Here is a 21538-nt window from a genome sequence, read left to right on the forward strand (position 1 = left end):
TAATTACATATCAAAAAATACAAAACAATAAAAAGAAAATAAAACAGGTAGAGCAAAAGAAATAAAATAAATTTTTTATTGAATTTTAGGTTTAGTATTTTTTCTAAAAATACTGGAAATTATAAAAGTACAGATATAGTTATAAAAAAAGCCTTAAAGCAAAGCAAACTTATAATTTTTATGTCAAGAATTAAGAATCAAATTAGATTTTGAAAAGCGATTTAGGCCTTTATTTAGGCCACTCTAATGTTCAGGTTTAAAATTGAATAGAAAAAAAAATAATTTTCTTTAATTAAAAATGTATAGAAAAAAAAACAAATTGACATTGAATAGTACATATTCAATCTATAGAAATCATATTTTTTATTGGTTTCTAATTTTATAATTTCTTTGTCAGGTAATATAAGATTTAATAAACGTCTTGGCTGTTAAATCATAATTACTCAATAAAGCATTAAAATAAAACTGGATTATTTAATATTTAAATTGCTTAATATTGCATATTTTAGGAGATTTATAATTATATAGTGACTTCGCCACTAGCCTTTAGGCTCTATAGCCGCAATAATATTATCTTTTTGGGGGTCGGAAGGGAAGGGTAAGTGTCATACCCCCCAAAAAAATATTCCCTGAAAAGCAGATCCCAATCAGTACAGTGGTAAGCGCTTTATCCTGGCAGACAGGCGGGTAGACATCATTCTACTTTACTTTGGTTTTGTTATGAGAGCTTATTATTACTGCGCTACTTTTGAAGTTGATCCTACGCTTGGTTACAAATAAATAACATAAAATTGGATAAATAAATATATTTAGTAATTTAGTTACATTTTAGATTATAAATCATAATAATTTCCATGGCTAGCCTAAGAGTTAGAATATGATATTCCTTTATATCTATGTAAGGCTAATACATATTAAAAATCTCCAAGCTAGCTTATGAAATTTCATAGGATTTTGCCTATTATATTTATTCAAATAAATCTACAAACATAATCTAATTATTGGCAATGAATTAGGTATTACGATATAATAGTCCATGAAAATAGGTAGTAATTTAATTTAATTTAAAGTTTCCTTTTGAGAACTTTGATTTCTTCTTTGAGCAAATACAATTAAAATAACATTAATTAAACAATAATAAATATGATATAAAATAAAATAAGTTCTATAATACTAAAATTGACAACCATTTAAACACTTACATTTATAGGTGAAAAAGTTGTTTAAAATATTTTATTGAAAACGGCAGTTTTTATATTAAAACAAAATATGTTTGTTTGTTTATAGTTTGATTGTGATTCTTTCTGGTACCGCAAATCCCTAAAAAAAATAACATACATTTTAGTACTAATCTAAGATACAAAACATGGATGACAAACGGAAAAAATGAAAGACAAAAGCATGACCGATAGACCAGCAGACAAAGTATTTTCTACACCGGATACAAAAAAAATCAAGTAATTCATCTTGAAACTTGACTTACAAGCAACCATAAATCATTTCGCTTAGGTGAAAGGGTGTTTTAATTTGACTTTAAGTTGTAACTTCTTATACTTATGGATGGTTTTGCCTTTTTGTCTTTGAGTGTGAAAATATAAACAAAAACAAGAATGGCAACATTCATTAGTAGCGAAGAACAAAAAAACAATAATCATAAATATTATAGATAATCTTAAACAGCAACTAAGAAGGTCACATTTCCCCCATAGCGTAACGGACGGACGTTCAGACAAAGTGAATTATTAAGTAGCCTACTACTAAACAAGGATGACAACATCCATAAAAGCGAAGCACTGAAACGGTAGGACAAACGGACATTAACATTTGTATAGTGTCAGAACTAAATAATAATTATAATATAAATGTATAAGAGTCGAACCAAAATTGCAAGTAAATTTGTTGAAAAAATGCTGGATATAGGATAATGTTTATGAACATACTTACATTTTTAGGACTTGATTATAGAGTTGCTTCGCTTATAACATTATACTTTGTTGTCCCAGGAATTAATATACCAAAAATCAGATCAATCGGATGATTAGATCACATGAAAATTTGTTGTTAAAAAAAGTAAAAAAAAATCGACATGTTTAAAATGGACGTACCCGGACATTCTGGTAATGATTATAGAGTTGCTACGCTTTCTAAATCGTACCTAACTACTAAAGGAATCACCATGCAAAGTTTGAAATCGATAGGACAATTCTAACATGCCTAAATTAACGAAAAAAGCTATCCGTTACAGACGTACGGACGGACCGACCCTAATTATAGAAAAGCTTTGCTTTACAAAATAGGGTACGCTTCGTAGAAATAGTTTTCTTTACAAATTTCTTCATTTTAAGTTTTTTGCACAATTTTTTTTCTGGAACAAGGTGAAAGTCATTAATCTATTTAACAGGCTATATATCTGTCTATCTATCTTATAATATTCATATCTTACTATTTATCTATACTAGCGGCTTCGCCCCTAGCCTCTAGGGGCTTTGCCCAAAGAGGTTTGATCAACCTATTTTAAAAATTTAAATTTAAAAGAAAAAGAAAAATATAAAAAAAAATTTTGATTTTATTTTTAAAAAGTAACTTTTTTGGGGGGTGGGTATTTTTCATTTTTGGGGATGGTTGGGTGTGTCCCACCCCCCCAAAAAAATAGCTTAAAACCATCACAGGACCAGTAGGTATATTCCCTGAAAAGTAGAGTCCAATCGGTTCAGTGGTTAATGAGATCTTAAGCATCAGACCCGCGACCGTGGCTCAACACGTAGCGCATCCGCTCGTCGTCGGGAAGGTGAGTGGGGGGAATGCCTTGGCCCAAAACAGGCGCAACTCGCTACCATGCACAGTTAGGACTTCTCAGACAAAGGTCGTGCATCTCAGAGAGTTGGTTGTCTGATGGGTAAATGGACGCCTTACACCGCAATCATAAGTATTGTATGTATGTTTCAAGGTGCGTGGAGAGAGAGGTCTAGTTATCTAGTACCCGAAGCGACACCTAGCCCCCTAGAGTCTTAACTCTTTAAGCATCAGACAGACATCGTACTACTTTGTATTATAGATATACATTTTACTATCTACATAACCAACTACTATCTATCTAATCATTTATTTATCTGAGTATCTATAAATTAAATTATTGAAAATGTTCTAATATGTCTTTCTAAATTTTATAAACATAAATTCCATTAATGATAGACCTAAAGTTAATACAATTTTTAGTTAATTATTTAAACCATCTTGAAATGCATTACTAAATTTATGGGTATTTTAAATTCGTGGCATAGCCCTGAACAAATACGTCCAAGCTTTTTTATTTGGGGTTGATTAAAAATTTTAAAGGGGGATTGAGGGGTAGGGGTAAAAAGGCACAGTAAAATTTTTTACCCTGGAGTAAAATTTGTTTGGTGTGAGGGTAATTCCCCCTTCAAATCTATTTGGGGGGGGGGGGGGTAAATACCCCCCATGATCTGTTGGGAGGGGTAATGGTTCAAAACTGTTTTTATCTGGTGGAACTATACTGTATTTGATCAAGAGCATCTAAGATTTTTTAATTTTTCGGGGAATGGGGTTAAAAATCTAAATATATATACCTTTCCTATTTATGGATGTTGTCATCCTTGTAAGAATATGTATCTATCTGGCCCACCCACCTGGTATTCAATGTCTTTGATCATGGAGACAACTTTCTTCAAGGCATCGCTGTTCATATCGCCACCATCCTTTAAAGGTTTTTGTGTGTTTTGTATGCTTATTATTAGTAGCAAAGCTACTCTTTAATTTCAAATGTCTGTCTTTATGTCCTTTTGAAGCGGTATTTCTGGGGAAACTACATAAAAAATTTTGTGATAAAAATTTGACTAATTCAGCTGCTAGTTTGGATAGAAGTCTAGCGTTTATTGTACTCTAAAATTCACTTGGTCTGTCTGTAATCTTTTCTTTGGAAAAGAGGTCTTATAACCAGAGAAACATTTCTAAACACAAATATCCTCGCCTCTGGCATTATTTTCCATCCTTTTCTTGATCCAAGAGACCTCTTGATTATGAAGGTTACCTCCTAAATGGATAAAAATATAAATATGATAAATGCCATTGAGTATTATTATGGATAGATAATAGATATGTAGAATGTAGATAGTCAATTAGATATCTGAACCTACTAGCGGCTGAGAGATAAAGAAAAGGAGAGGAAAAAAGCTAAAGATATAAAAATGAAATAGCATAAAACCTTCCCAGGACCTATATAAGCTTCCTCAAATGGAGAAGGCATTAAGGTCTCTGATTAGCGATATATTAACGGACAACCCAAAAAAAATTAGTTATGACTAATATAATATCATAACAGGATTAAGAATTAATTTTGGAAGAGTTAAGCTTAGAGCTAAGTTAGAGACTTGGCAATAATTTAAATCCTAAGTTGGCTGAATACCAGAGTAGTTATTTATCGCATCGTATTATAAACAGCTTTCCGCGGATATGAAATGAACAATTATATGATTAAAACCAGTTCTTATATTCGTAGAAAACTGGATATAATACGTTGCTAGACACAATTTTTCAGTATGACAGAGAACCGGTTCTAATCCACCGGACATTTATCGGTTTCGAAGCGATACTGAAATAACTAAAACACGCCCCTTAAAGTAACCTTGGATTGTTTTGAGCATAAATGAAGCATTCATTTAGCAAGAAACAAACATAACAAAACATTTAAAAGAATAGAAAATAAATCTTCCATATCAATATCTGTCCATCCAGAACTAATAGATAGATAGATAGATAGATAGATAGATAGATAGATAGATAGATAGATAGATAGATAGATAGATAGATAGATAGATAGATAGATAGATAGATAGATAGATAGATAGATAGATAGATAGATAGATAGATAGATAGATAGATAGATAGATAGATAGATAGATAGATAGATAGATAGATAGATAGATAGATAGATAGATAGATAGATAGATAGATAGATAGATAGATAGATAGATAGATAGATAGATAGATAGATAGATAGATAGATAGATAGATAGATAGATAGATAGATAGATAGATAGATAGATAGATAGATAGATAGATAGATAGATAGATAGATAGATAGATAGATAGATAGATAGATAGATAGATAGATAGATAGATAGATAGATAGATAGATAGATAGATAGATAGATAGATAGATAGATAGATAGATAGATAGATAGATAGATAGATAGATAGATAGATAGATAGATAGATAGATAGATAGATAGATAGATAGATAGATAGATAGATATAGATAGATAGATAGATAGATAGATAGATAGATAGATAGATAGATAGATAGATAAATAGATAGATAGATAGATAGATAGATAGATAGATAGATAGATAGATAGATAGATAGATAGATAGATAGATAGATTTATACATTTTTGTCTTGATGCTAAACTTTAGCCTCAACATGTGAAACTAATAAAAGCTATAGAACACAGTGAGTTTTATTTTTCACAATAAAAACTGACATTGCTACTGCGATAAAAAGATAGATGGAATGAGATATATATTTTTTTATCAAACTGAAACGTAATTTCAAATTGAAAAGATAAAATTTGCAAAAAAAAATTTATTTATAGTTTTTTTTAAAGATATACAACAAGCACAAAATAAAAAAAAATAGAAAGATAGATTTAAGTTTTGAGTATTAAATTTCTGTAATATAAAACATGCATGAAAAAAATTCCAGGAAAAAATTTGGGTGTGAGACAACTTGACCTTTTTTACCAGCGTAGCTATTCTACAATCAAGTTCTTGATTCATTTTTTTGTAGATGCATGTTCTGTTTTTTTGAAAAAATTTTCAGGGATCAAAGGATAAGCCAATGGATGATAAATAGATGTACTACATCACCAAAAAGTTTGGACACTTCTAGTTGGAAACCAACCAATTTATACTCAATAAAAGCCTTTGAGCCAAGAAAAAAATTTACCGTCTCCACCCTCCTTGCAATTATTTTTCAAATTGAAAAGATCTAACTAGTGGCGTACACAGGAATTAACAGTGTTTTTAGGAGGTGTAGACCCTTGTCAAGGGAGATTATGAGAGGTGTACGGGTTGACACCTAGGAAAGGGGTGTATCCACCCCCCCCCCCCTCCCTCCCTTCGGCACGCCTCTGGAACTACCTTATTAATGTTGGTGTTGATTTTGATTGGATTTACGTTTTCAATTTCAGGTTCAGGGCTTCCACATCTGAAAAAATCCAAGAATAGTTATTTATCGCACCATATTAGAAACAGCTTTCCACAGTTATAAAAATGTACAATTACAACCCCGAGATTCCAAAGGCTCGGGCTAAAAAAACTGGTTTTAATTTTATACTTGTACATTTTTATATTCATAGAAAACTGGATATAATATATTGCATAAATTTTCAGTATAACATACATATCTGTGTGTGTAGAAAACGATCTTGCTTACCGCTGAGCCGATAGGGTTCTCCTTTACATTGAAGCTTCTTATAGGTTAATCGAAAATTAACAACTATTTTGTATGATTGTATTCCACTCCCAAAGATAAATCGCCCATTGAAAAAATGCCTAGTTTAGGGACATAGCAGATAGTAGTGAATAGTGTATTTACTTATTTACAATGCGAAAGAGATTATTTAGACCACCCAATCGAATAATCTATTTATCTGTACCTGGAATTAACTCTGGAGCTATTCCTGGAGTTATTTCTGGAGCAGGATCTCTCTCTCTGCGCGCGGAAGCTACGTGCACGCAATAGTTCTTTAGTGAAACTCCTGATTGGCCAACCAAGCAAATTATTTTTATTCCCGAAGCTATTCTATAATTCAAAATGTCATTCTGTCTGTCCGCAATGTTTTTGGGGAAACTAATTTTTTTGTTCAGCTGCTATTCAAGATTGACTGCTGAATTTTGTGAAAATTTCCATTATCAATGTGCATCTTAATAGTATATAACTATATGACCTACATGGTCGATCTATTGGTCATAAATATATAAATGTTTTTATAACCACTGAGCAATAAGCATCTGCCGTATAACTCTTTTGTCCGTTTGTCCATGATAATCTTTTGATTCTTATTCCAAAAATAACCAAAATATATCAGAAAATTTGATAAAATATTGATTCCAATAAAACGGACACAATGTATATTGTGTATGTTTAGAATATTTAACATTTTATTTATAGAAATTGCAAAATTTAATTGGTTTAAATTGAGCTAAAATGAAATTTATTTAAAACAGCAAAAAAAAAATTTATACAGCAAGAATTTAGTCTGTTTCTTTTGATAAAATAGCTTTTTTGGATAAAATATTTAATTTGATTACAATGATTTAACGCATCGCATTATAAACAGCTTCCCGGCCGCGGATATAAAATGAACAAATATAAGATTAAAACTAGTTCTTACATTCGTATAATACGATGCTAAACATAATTTTTCAGTATTGCTGAGAACCGGTTCTCATCCAACGGATCTTAATCAGTTTTGAAGCGATTCTGTAAAGCATATTCTTGACATGTGTAATCACAATTTTTTTTAAATACTATATCATGGCAAAGTTGTGGGGATAATTTTAAAACTGCAATCCATCATCAATTTGCTAAAAATATGTTCAAATTAAATATAATTAATTTTTAGCTGAAATCCTTGCATTAGCACAAAAAGGTGATTTTAGTTTTGGTAGACCAGCATCGTAACTATTCTATAACTAAGAAATTTCTGTTATTCTATTATTTTGATTTTCTCTGCTGCTATTAAAAATACTAGCAGCTACGCCCCTAGGCCCCTAGGCCTCTAGTGGCACTTCAAATGTTGTCTATAATTTTCTAATAATTGTCTATTTTGCGTTCAAGTCTCTACGTAAATTTGTTTCTCGATCTTTTTGTGATATCTCTTGGGAGGGTGGTGGTACCCTCCCTAAAATAGTTATAAAACCTTCCCTACCCTGTTAATGAGAACCCGATCTGTTCAGCGGTTAGCGAGAACCTTCGATACAAACAGACAGACAGACAGACAGACATCGTTCTACTTTGTATTATAGATATATTACTTTTTTTGTTTTGCTTTATCTCATTCCCTTAAGCATCTAGAATTACTTTGTCTGTCAGTCCGTCGGTCATGAAACAAATATTTTTATGACGGTTTTGAGTTGTCCTTCTTTTTTTTATTTCTTGCTGACTACTCAACATTTCAATGATAATTTACTTTGTCTGTGTGTGCTTTGCTATTTATTGATGCAATCATGCTTGTTTTTATTTATAGATAGTATAGAACGTATAAAAATGTACAAATATTACCGGTATAAAACCAGAGTGGGTTAAACGTGATCATTATAATTATTGATCATGTGACATGAAAAAAAATTCCTTTCGCGTGGAGATATTGGTCATTCAAATTTTCATTCAGTGGTTGGTTGGTCTGTACAAATCATGCACATTTGTGAGAGAGGGGACAATGGAATGTTTATTACACTAGTCCCCAAAGTTTTATAATAACGTTTTCTTATTCGTTGGATTTACAACTTTGGGTAATCAAGTGAATTTTGATTTGTTGTTTCATTAAGTTGAGTGTTCAAACGTTTCAACCACTAATTTATATCTACATAAGGGGTAATTTTGTGTATCATCATTGGGGATGTACATTGTCTTATCCCTTAAGATTCGAAATATATTTGCTTATACCCTTCAATTTCAATTAAATTTATTTCTTACCATATTCCGTATTTTAATAATCTACTATAGGCCTATCTTACTATCACTAAAACTCAGGGATATTAAGGGATAGGACAAACAGCCACTTCTTTCACAAGCTGAATTTCAATTTAAATTGGGTGTCCCATAGTGTAGTGGTTAGCGCACTACGCTGTGGTTGGGAGAATTTGAGTTCAAGTCCCCACATAGACTTTGCAATTGGTTGACAAATGCTGTCGCAATTTGTCAGATTATGATCACGCAACCTTCCCTAAGATGCCCTAGGGTTGTAGGGGGGAGATTTGTAGGAAGTTAGGATTCTACAAATTAAGCATCTCTAAATATGCTTTCCCTCATCCATGCTCCTCCTATGAGAGTGTCATTAATTAGGGTGGCTTAATATGGAACACCTGCCAAAACTCTAGGCCAGGGTGATGTAATAATTGAGTAGCTTCCACGAGAATTGCGGGTCAGCTTGTAATGTAACATAGAATACAATCAGCTGTGCGCGAAGCTTACCAATCTAAAATTGGCCAAAGGATTCACACTTCCAGTCTCCGTGTGCATCTGAGTCCTAACTTCAGAGAATCATGGCTACAACAACAACAAGCTGAATTACTGTGTGACTTCTCACAAATTCTCAATTCTTAAGAAGAACCTCTATAAGTATTGTATGTATGTAGCCCTGATTCTCTGAAGTTAGGCTTCAGATGCGCACGGAGATTGGAGGTGAGAATTCTTTGATTGGTAAGCTTCGCGCACAGATGGATGTATTCTATGTTACATTATAAACTGACCCTGTCCCAGAGTTTGGACAGGTGTTCCATATTGAGCCACGCTAATTAATGGCACACTCAAATGAATGAGGAGCATGGTCAAGGGAAAACTTGGTATAAGTTGATTTATAGAATCCTAACTTTCTACAATTCCTCCACCTTACAACCTTAGGGCATCCCAGGGAAGGTTGCGTGATTACAATCTGACAAATTGCGACAGCATTTGTAAACCAAATGCATAGTCTATGGAGGGACTTGAACTCGGTTTCTCTCAACCAAAGCGTAATGCGCTGACCAATACACTGTGGGACACCCTTCTCTATAAGTATTCACATCTCTCGCTCACTCCATCCCTAAGGAATACAGCATTTATACTTATACATACATAAGGAATCAATATGCCTACAGTAAACACAGAGTTTGATGGTATTCTATTCAATAAATCAATCAATCAATAATTTGCTTGAATTTTCCTAGCACGCTTCTGTGCGGGGCTTATAGCGACGGGGGACAGAAGGGGAGAACCAGGGGGAATGGGGGAACCACACAGGGGCCGGGGAGAGGGGGATCTGTTGATATTCAAAGGGGCAGGGGACGGGGAACGGTTGATGTTCAGAGCGCAGGGGGAAGGGGATCGTTTGAAAGGAGAAGGGGAAGGTGTTCTGGCGGGGGAGTCCTTGGGCGATGTGGCTGGGGTGGAAAGGGGAGACAGCTCTTCGATATCATAGAATTCCAACCTAAAATAGAAACAAAAATAAGCTAAAATAGTAGAAAAGAAAAAAGGTTAAATAATGTGCAGTTTGCCGTTTGTTTACCCAGCATTTGATAGCCCGACTTTTATTGAAGTAGGTCATTAAATGCTACGCACTTAAAGTTAACTAAAATATTTCTACAGTAAAATCATAGTAAAAATAATCAATCTTAACTTGTCATTCAAAATTTAGAACATTTTTGAGATATGATATCACAAAAAAAAATTTTATGCACTTCAGGAAGAGATAGTACATCAGAAAATATTTATTCAAGGAGGGAAGGGCATTGAACTTGAAATGATACTGGTATCCAAAGTTTTAAAGGCACGTTTTCTAATTCATTATCTAATTATTGGTCCTTTTATTAAAAATTTTTAAGTTGGTATAAACTATTTGTATTCAAACTTTTCAACCGATATTCTACAGGAGTGTTTGTTAATAACTCATGTAATTATTGTTGATAAGAGGCTGTACTACTAAATTATATTTGAATATTTCAGCTGCTGTTTGATGTACTTGTCCTTGTTTTCACTTAATGACACTTTTTTCAAGGTGATAAATGTAAGTTTAAAGATTTTCACTATTTTTGGAATTATAAAAATTCAGGAAAATGTTCAACTTTTTTGTCAATTATTTTGACACTTAACCCAATTATGAAAAAACAAGGACAGATTTGTTGAAGCATCAAATAAAACATTACGTCATACAAAACAAATGACCAATGATAGTCCAGTCAGTATACATTTATATTGACTAATGGTAAAAAATAAGAAATTCGAAGAAAGTTTGAAAATATATTTAATATTTTGCATATAACTTTGAGATAAAATGCTTGAAATTAATCTGAGATAATCCAGAACAAATTTTAAAATAAATCAACTTTTTTTCGATTTTATCTGTCATTTTATTTGATTTTGATAAAAGTCAATGTCTATTCATATTAAAGTAAATCTTTAACTCAAGGTCTTTTCTTTCAGTTAAATATAACATTATTATGAAAGGCTAGAGGTTTCGTCCCTAGCCACTTTAAAGAGAATTTTTTCGGGGAAAGAGGATAAGTTTATAATATATTAGCGGGTAAATTTTTTATCATCGTAGGAAATATTATTGTTCATTGTCTTATACATTAAAACCTACCTAATATCAGGTGTAGAAGCTTTGCTGTTGTGTCCATCTGTGTGTCCATCACTGTGTCCATTATTGTTAATGATGTTAGCCACGTTGTCCAGGGCAATCTTGGCAGGCTCCAGGGCTCGAACTGGGGTACATCTGTTGGATATGGGAGGTGTCATTCTGAAAAAAATGTAGTTGTCTATAGTGCCCTAGGAAATTGGGGATAGATGTAACTGCTTTTGGCCTACCTATTAAATTGACGCCAGGAAATACCCTATACCCAAAATCATTTCTGAGGGGTTTCTTTCTCTCTTCCCTTTCAATTTCCCTCTACTATGACGTTAATAGAATAAGTAGGCCAAAAGCTGTGTCATCTATCCCCATTTTCCTAGGGTACCAAACACAACTAATAAAAAACACTACATATAGTATTCTCTTTAATTTTCATTGTTAAAATCTACATTAGATCCTTTTTTTCTTAAATTTTAATCACTAATTGGAGCGTGATGAAACCCTCCATCGAAAATAGTTATAAACCTTACATGGACCTATGAGAAGATTTACTGTAAAGGAGAACCATATACTTTAAGTAGTTATCGAGATCATTCGCTACACACAAAGATATTATATAGACACATAGACATGTTGTTATTTTTATATGACGAGAGTTCTTTGTAAATTTAAAAGATGTAAAATCGTATGTGTAATAGTTATTTCTCGTATCGTATTATAAACGGCTTTCCGCGGATATAGAATGTACAATTATAAGATTAAAACTAGTTTTTTTAGCCCCGAGGTGCTAGTCATAGTTTTTTCGTATGGATGAGAACCGGTTCCTATCCACCGGAATCGAATGAATACGAGAAAACTTATTCACGTATTCATTAGAAACCTATTATTAATATCCGGTGGATTAGAACCGGTTCTCATCCATACGAAAAAGGTATGTCTAGCATTGTATTATATCCAGTTTTCTACGAATATAAAAATGTACAATCATAAGATTTAAACCAGTATATTAGCCTTGAGCATCTCTGGGCTAAAAAAATGGGTTTCTTACAATTGTACATTATATATATGCGGAAAGCTGTTTTTAATACCAGCGAAAAATAACTATTAAATAACGTTTATTCAAGGTTTACTGTGTAATATAACTGACTTTAAATGTACTCTGATCTGTACTTGAACTATGACATATATGTACATTTAAAACATCTTAAACAAAAAGTTGGAAACATAAAAAAAGTAAAAAATATTCAATTATTTAATCAATTACCCTCTTCCTTATTTTCAATTTATTAAAAAAATATGGGGGGGGGGGGGGATACTGTGCTCGACAAGGCACTTTTGCTAATTAACCTCTCAATTTACATCATTGGCTGTTTGAATTTTTTGCTGACTTATCTTTGTACCCGCATGTAAAAGGCTGAATGTATTTAGTAAATTAGGTATGTAAATACATCTGACATATTTAGAATACACTGTCATTAACAATTAACACTCAATAATGCAATAATATACAAGAGTGGCTTCGCCTTTACCGTAAACTTAATTTTGTATAAGGATAGAGTTTTTTGAGATTGTCCGACAGCCTTAGTCACAGCAATTTAACCTAATCTTTGTAACCAATTTTAAACCTGAGCAACAATCAGTCACAACCACCCTTAGCCGCAGCAAGCCTAAATCACCATCAGAAGCTGCTATTTAAATCCGCAGCTGCCGATTCATTGTATTTGTAGTTTCTTATGAAAATGAATCACAAAAAGTCAGAAATCTAAAACTTTTTGTGTTTTTGACATAGAGAAAAAAATAAAAGAGAAGAATCGAAGCAACTAGAAGACGAAAATAGGCAGTGGGCCTAGAGGCCTACTTAGCGCTGTTGAAATTTATTGCTATTCCACTACTTTTCAAATGGGAGGATTAAAAATTATTTTTAAAAAATATTTTTTTACTTTTTACTATTTCCATATTTAGGGCAAGAATATTAGATTAGATATTTTCGTTTTAATGTTTTAATTAAAAATTACATAGAATTTTATTTCTATTTAAAAAAAATTGTTCATGAAAGATGAATCCTTCTATTTCTAAAAAGGGAGAATTTTTTTCATAATGAACATTCAGCTGATTCTGACCGCCCACGGCTGTTTGCTAAATATCGCTTTTCTTTTTATTCACATTATTATTTATGATTGACTTACAAAAAGCCCTGGGCGGTTTTTGATTTTCGTCTGCTTCTAAATTTAGGGATGGGGAAGTAGTATTTTACCATGAAAAAGGGGTGAGTATTCATCCTCTCATCCTTTTTCCTTATGGTTTTTGAAGATTAAATCTATCCCTTGAACAATTTAATCCAATCCATGTAAAGTAGCTATAGATAAAAACTAGCTAAAGTTTCCACAGAAATAATTTAGGTATAACTTTCACAAGAACGGAAATAATATTTCGTAGTTTAGATTAAATTATATTCAGTAGTCGTAATCTTAACATAACAACATTTAGCTTATCTGCACATAAAAATTATAAAATGTAGCTACGAATATAATGTACTGAAACCTACCTGGGCGGAGTGAAACCTTCCCTTCTTGGAGGAGTTAGACTGTCTCTCTTCTTCAGAATATTGGGTACCACACGGCTTGGCGGATTGGGAAAACCTAAAAATCATCAAGATAATTGGAGGTTTCACCTGAAGTGCCTAGTCAAGCAAAGACGCCCTCTTTAATTTAAAATGTACTGAAAATAAGGGGGTAGGGTGGATATTTTTTGTTTCTTTTTACTTTGGGTAAGGTTGGGCTAATTTTTGTTTAAGACTGGTTAATCTTGTAGAGAAAGGGGACCGCAGACATAAAAAATCACCCCCCCCCCCCTTCTTATTTTCAATTTATTTGAAAAATAATTTAAAGGAGTGGGGTGGTTCTATGCTCACTTAGACAAAGTATCAGATGGTAGGCAACAAAATAATTTACTAAATAGACTAAAAATGCAATGTTAATTGATGAAGAATATACAAAGATATTATTACAGAAAAAAAAATTTCGCCAATTTAGGTTGCTATTTACCCTATAATTTATTGGTCAGTTCGTTTATGCAGTAGGAGGGTAGGGGTTGGGTTAGAGGAGGGGGGGGGGAGATATATATTTTAGCACGCTACTAAGTTCACTATAATAGAGAAAATGAAAATCTGGTGCAAGATCCAAGTAATAAAAAATCCATTAAATGTTATCATTTAACTGTAATGTATATAAATTTGACCATTTTGTATCTTAAGTCAGTTTGAACTTAACAAAACGTTTGATTAAATAAATATTTTTACATTTGATTATTCAAGAGACCATGGGTTATAAATCTGAAAACGTTTAGAGAATCTTTTTTGCAGAATTTTCGTATTTATATAAAAAAAAATTAAAAGTGAACTACCTTTATTTTTATTAAAATTAACACAATTATAAAACAACTATATCACTTTTTATAGTTAACAAGTTTGTATTACATGCACTTCTACTTGAATTAGACTATTAGACATGCACAATATAGCTAATCATATCAGACTGACGAATAGATAGATAAATATCTAGATAGATAGATAGATAGCTAGAAATATCTGCATGCGCGCAGAGTAGGCTAATCATATTATACTGGGACTGCATATGTGTTTGTGTATGTGTGTGTGTTTGTGTGTGTGTGTGTGTGTGTGTTTGTGGGTGTGTTTGAGTTTGTTTTTTAGACAAACATATGAAGGTTTAGCCCTAAGAAATTTGGTGGATCAAAATTTATCATAAAGTTAAAACAATAATGTAATTTAACAGATTTTTGTCTGTTTATCCGGTAATATCTAGCTTATCAATGAACAGATTGAATTAATCATTTATTAGAAGCTGTATAATGGTCATGGGATGGCTTTTTTTAGTCTTGGGATGGTTTTAGGTCATTTTATTCCCCCCCCCCCCCACTTTCTCACTCCAAAGCCAAAGCCCCTAGATGCGATGGGCGTCTCCACAAATAAGTCCAAAACTTATTGAGAAAAATAAACATATTTTTTTATTTCATCAATTTAAAAAAAATCAACCAAGAGGGTAAAAAATGAAAAGAAAAAAAGAAAAGTTATAGTGAAAAAGAGATAAAAAAAGATAGTATTGTATGCGAACTTTTCTAATGTGTTTGTATGTCTTTATGTACAGCATGAAGATTTCATAAGCTATAGAACCAAACGTTTCACATATATATTTTAACGAAGCTCAGTAAAGACTATTTTTTTAGGTAGTAGGTAAACCTTCGGCACCTCGGGGCTAAAAAAAAACTGGTTTTAATCTTATAATTGTACATTCTATATCCGCGGAAAGCCGTTTATAATACGATGCGAGAAATAACTATTCCCGTATCGCTTCGAAACCGATTAATATCCGGTGGATTAGAACCGGTTCTCAGCCATACTGAAAAATTACCTATTATATGATCGTATTATATCCGCGGAAAGCTGTTTATAATACGACGCGAGAAATAACAATTCCCCTGTATTGTCTAGGTCGAGTTTAGTTCGAGAAATGTAGATATATTATTTTCCAGTGACTTTCTTTCGCTCCACCCAGGCTTGGGATTTGAATATAACGTGCTTCATGTTTTTGTCGCCGCCCAGTCTGACCGAAACTAACAAAGTATGCCAACATATTCGCCAATTATTTAAAGCCTATATTTAGTTTTGCTTAATTGTAGGAAAGTTGCGCTGACTATGAGTGCAAGGACGTCCAAGCTTTTAATATTTTGGAAGGGTGAATTTAACTTCTAGGTGTAGAGGTTAAGAAATTTTTTTTTTAAATTATTAAATAATTCAAAATTAATTACAAATGCATCACTTTTTAATTCAAATTTAGTTTTTAATCTTTTAAATATACAGCTAAAGACAACAGTTCAAGTGTATTTTTGCTCAATTGTTCTTATTTATAGTTTTTATAGCACATGTTTATACCCATACTTAGTCTATTTTCTATTAGACCAAACAATTTTATGCTTTGCACTTCTATTCCCTTCCTATTCTGTAATTTGAATTTGTAGTCTTTTTTATTGCCATACTCTATAGGCAGTGTTGCAACGATAAGAAAGCTCTTTCTTCCTTCTTTATCTATAATTTCTTATTCCTTTTTGTGAACCTACCCTTTTAGAGCCTATCCCACATCCATACTCCCCCCCCCCCTTTTTTTTAGACGTTGATTTTTTCCAAGCGATATTGTTAAAATAGCAAATTTATTAAAAACGCAGCTTTTCTACATTTATGAATCAAAATGAATGTTCAAAATCGTACTTTATATTTCTTACTTTACAAAATTGTTCCTGTAAATTTAGGTATTTAGGTATTACTTGCATGGCTTAGAAGCAGCGCGTCAGCCGCATGTAAGCTAAAGGAAAATCAACTTTTTAGAATTTAAAAAAAGCTGGAAGTCTAAACCTGATCCATTTATGGCAATTCCCTTGACGCGCGGCTGCCGAGCCCTGATAATTAGTAATTAGAAGAGGGAGAAAAAAGGGAAGGTGGTTGAGGGTAAATTTTCTCTTACAATTGTTTGTCAGAATCTCCTTCCTTTTTCACTGAATAAAGTTAAAGGATGTATGTGTGTACCGAAAGATCTTGCTCAACTCTGAACCATTATGGTTCTCCTTCACAGTGTAGCTTCTCATAGGTCTTTGGGAAGGTTTAAAGCTATTTGTAGGAAGGGTACCACCAACCTTCCAAGAGAAATCGCCAAAAATAAAATTAATCGCCGCCCAGTGGATATTTTTGGTTAACGGCTGATTTTAACAAAGATTGAAAAGAAAACATTTTACGTGTCCCCAGAGGTATCTATGGGCGTAGCCACTAGTATTGAAATTATGGAGGTACTTAATAAATTTTGGAATATTGTAAAAACTTCCCCCCAAGTTTACCTTGACCTGTACTAGTGCAGTTTCATTCGACAACGAGATTTTTTTCAAGAATTTTACACCAAAAATTATAGAAAAATAACAAAACGTTTTTAAGTAGCAAAGGTACTCTATAATTAATTTTTTCCATCCTTCCATCCATGATCTGTCAGTCCGTTCGCCAGTATGTCCGTTTGAGGGAAATACAATTTTATCGGTTACTTTTTTTTTGTGAAAATTTCTCTGTCCATAGAGAATACAGTTGACAACTTACTTGGACAGGCAGTAGGATATATAAGTTGGAAAGAATTTTAATGTTAGGGGGAGATTTGAAATCTGCATCAAATTTTAAGGATTTTTTTTATAAACTTTGTTTTTTGTATAATTCCTTATCTAAAAGCGGAAATTCAATTTAAGTTAAATAATTTTGACCAATAGGATAGGTGGATTGGAAACTACCTGCGCTCTAATTGGGTGAATGATGTACGACACTTTAGCTTCTCCAATCAGAGTGCAGATTTTTAAAATCCACTAATTACATATGTCAAAATTGATTAACATAAATTATATTTCCGCTTTTAGATAAAGAATTATACAAAAAACTAATTTTATAAAAAATCATTAAAATTTGATGCAGATTTCAAATCTCCCCCTAACATTAAAATTCCTTCCAACTTATATATCCTAACCGTCAGTCTGTCGGTCATACTACAAAAGACATTACTATATATTGTTGTAGTTTCGTGATTTTTTATTTTTGTTATTAGTGATGTAAAGAAGAAAAAATTATAATTTTCTCTGCAAAAACATTAATTTATAGGTAATGCTCTACCGTTTTAATAATTTTTTTATTGCAATACAGTTAGTACAGTTTACTGTTCTTTTCTCATTTTTGCTATACTACTAAATAACCATATTATTCTTGTTTTATTTTATTAAAAACAAATATCTCTATCATCTGCAAAAGCACATGCTGTATACATCTTTCAAATAAATCTTGTTCATCTTTTCACCTATATGCCCACTTTTTTCAAGACTTGGATTTTTTACACATGTTATTAATGTACTTTGGGAATACAAAATTAATAGGAAGACTGGGAGCGCGCCGTGCACGTTAACGCGCAAAAAAACGCTTCCTGTGTATTTTTAAATCTAATTTCTTGATGGGTAGAGAGTATTTTTTAATATTTCCAATGCAAAGTTTAATGATGGCATTTATTTAGTTCGACTGTCTGCTCATAAAATTGTCTTATAAATTCTTTTTTCTGTCTAACAAGGATTTAATGAAATGATAGTTATAACAGTTAATTTAAGTAAAATAAGTCATTAAAAAAAATAAAATGATAACATAAATGATATTAAAAGCCTTAGAATTCTTTTTTGATGCATCTATAGACTATGGTAAAGAAATAAATGTCATATTCGATAAATATTTATAGGATTTAACTTTTGAGTAAATAAAATAAAGCTTGCTTAAGCAAAAATCACAAAACCTTCAAATCTTTTTTATGAATTTCTGAAATAATTCAAAGCTTTGCTGCTTTATATATTTTGGGTAAATATTTTGAAAGTACAATGAATTCTTAAATTTCTTAGTATTTTAAATGCATTATACACTTTTGGAAAGAAACATATTTGAGAAAAACAGATAAAAAGGGACACATAATATTTGTGCACCATTAGGGCCAAACCTTGATAGTAAAGTGATTGAATATAGACAACCAACACTTTGATTGTCCGACCTTTGTCTGGAACTTGTAAATTCGCATTGTAATGAGTTTCGCTAGTTTTGGGGCCAACCTGTTATAAATATAATTGTCGAGCACCTATCTTAGCAGCTGTAGAGGGGCGTCCAAGCTTTTATATCTGGGGGGGGGGAGTAAAAATTTTTTAAGGGGGGGGGGGGGTAAAAGTGCGTCGCAAATTTCCCCTCCCCCCAAAATTTTTACTCCGGGGGTAAAATTTGCTTGGGGGAGGGTGTAATTACCCCCCTAAAATCTGTTGGCAGGGATAAATTTTTTTACCCCTCCCAAAATTTACCCCCGGGTAAATTTATTGGGGGGTAATAATGTAAAAAGATACCTACCTACTATTGATAGGGATTTTTTTATTTCGGGTGGGGGTATTTACTCCCTTAAAATTATTTGGGGGGGTTATTACCCCCTCCTAAAAGGTTGGTAGGTTAGGGGTAAATTTTACATGGGGGGGAGTTAAAATTAAAAATATTTTTTTTTTGGGGGGGGGGGGGGTAATCACTCCTTTACCCTCCCCACCCCTTGGACGTCCTTGCAGCAGTAAGTACCTCTTAACGTCTTCAGTTATAACGTTGTGTTGTACCGATATTCGATCCTTCCCGATAACAAGCAAATGAGCTACGTGTGATTCCAAAGTCGCGGCCACAATTTAAGGATGAGTTGTCCCTAGGATCATGTACTTACTTAATCAAATATGATTATGCATAAGAATACCAAAATAAGATCTAGTGTTGTCCTTTGATTGACAATTTTTAAAATTGCATTGTGATTCCTTTAACAATTAGGTAAGATTTAGGAAGCGTAGCATTTCTAAAATCGTTACCAAAGAGTCCGTGTGTCTATTTAAAACTTATTATTTTTTTACTTTTTTTGACAGCAAATTTTTGCATGTTATAATTATCCTATTTATCTGATTTCTATAATTTGAATTTCCATTATCACAAGGTACAATGTTTAAAGCAAAGCATCTCTGTAAAAGTACGTTCTTAAACAGTATCCTTATTTTAAGAAGTTTTGCAACAAATTTACTTACAATTTAGTTTAGACTTATGCATTGATATTCTTACTATTCAGTTTTGACACTCTACAAGAATTAATGTTCGTTTCTCCTACCGTTTCAGGGCTTTCATTTTTTTACATCCTTGTTAAGCTGTATATTGATACAGTCTTACCAAAAGAAAATATTATCACACTTTGAATTAATATTGAAATAAATCTAAATCTTCGTAATTCTGTTTTAATATTAATTTTGATCAAGAAGGAAACACAAAGGAGAGTTTCTAGGGACTATTTTGAAGGCTGCTTAGCCATACGGCTAAACGACCATCAACGTCATTAGAAAAGACACAAACTGATATGAATTAGAACTGCTTGGCTAAACAAAAACAAAACAAAAACGCGCGAAAAACGGGCAATTTTCGCAGATTTAAATAAACTTTAAGTTTCATTTGTAGAAAACTTATTCAAATTTGTGCATTTTGCACTAAATATTTGAATGTTGAAAACCTCAATAAACTTTCAGTGTTATGTTTCTATAGTATACATATAGAAATATTTTCACCTAATTTTAGAAGAAACAAGGATGACAACATCCATAAAAGCGAAGCACTGAAACGGTAGGACAAACGGACATTAACACTTGTATAGTGTCAGAACTGAATAATCAGCATATAAATGTATAAGAGTCAAAGCAAAATTGTATGCAAATTTGTTAAAAAAGTGCTGGATACAGGATAATGTTTATGGACATACTTACATTTTTAGAACTTGATTATAGAGTTGCTTCGCTTATAACATTATACTTTGTTGTCCCAGGAATCAATATACCAAAATTCAGATCAATCGGATGATTAGATCACATAAAAATTTGTTGTTAAAATATTCTTAAAAATCAACATGTTTAAAATGGACGAACGGACATTCTGGTAGTGATTATAGAGTTGCTGGGTCTTAGTCTTGCGTAAGGATAAGCAGCTGTTTATTTAACTAGTGGTTCCGGCTATAGTGATAAACGTATTCTATTGGAGAGGGGAGAGAGAGGTGAAACAAATAGCCATAAACCATCCCTAGAACTATTTGTTATTGGCGTACAGACCTATCCTAATTATAAAAAGCTTCGCGCTCAAAAATGGTCCGACCTGTTTCAGTGATAGAATTTCTCTTCTCAATCTTAGTGGCGGAGAGACGCCTTTTCTGGTTTTTAATTGCCGTCCTAAAACTCTCCTCTCGCTGAATATCCGCCATTTTTATCTGTTTTAAAATTTCTTTAATTAACTCAGAAATATAAATTTGAAATATCCAATAATATAAAGTAGTAAGGGTTTTTTCTTGTATGAAGCTTAAGATTTCAATAACTTCTGAACCGATTGAGTTCATTTTTTTGGGAAGCTTCACCTAGGTCCCAGCATGGTTCTAGACTATTTTATTTATAGATACAAGAATTTGTGCGGTTTTCGCAATTTTTTACACCTTTCTTACCCCTTCGAATACAGCACCTCTAGATACCAGGGGTGCAGCTACTTTATATCTATTGTAAATTAATAATTAAAGTCCAGT

At 32.4% G+C, this 21538-nt stretch overlaps 1 protein-coding gene across 1 annotated transcript; it reads right to left on the reverse strand.

The window, feature by feature from the left end:
• Positions 1–791: 791 nt before the first annotated feature.
• Positions 792–21262, reverse strand: LOC145319311 (uncharacterized). The gene is made up of 9 exons (XM_080161384.1): positions 21121–21262; positions 13897–13990; positions 11364–11519; positions 9946–10211; positions 6678–6777; positions 6160–6226; positions 3989–4051; positions 3648–3716; positions 792–1320 (listed from the first exon to the last, which is right to left on the reverse strand). Exons 1-9 carry the CDS (start codon positions 21224–21226, stop codon positions 1282–1284), a joined length of 960 nt encoding a protein of 319 aa, XP_080017510.1. The 5' UTR covers positions 21227–21262; the 3' UTR covers positions 792–1281.
• Between the last annotated feature and the right edge of the window lie 276 nt (positions 21263–21538).

This window comes from Acartia tonsa, chromosome 5 (assembly GCF_053477335.1).
Source record: "Acartia tonsa isolate MP-2025a chromosome 5, ASM5347733v1, whole genome shotgun sequence".
NCBI classification, from domain to species: Eukaryota; Metazoa; Arthropoda; class Copepoda; order Calanoida; family Acartiidae; genus Acartia; species Acartia tonsa.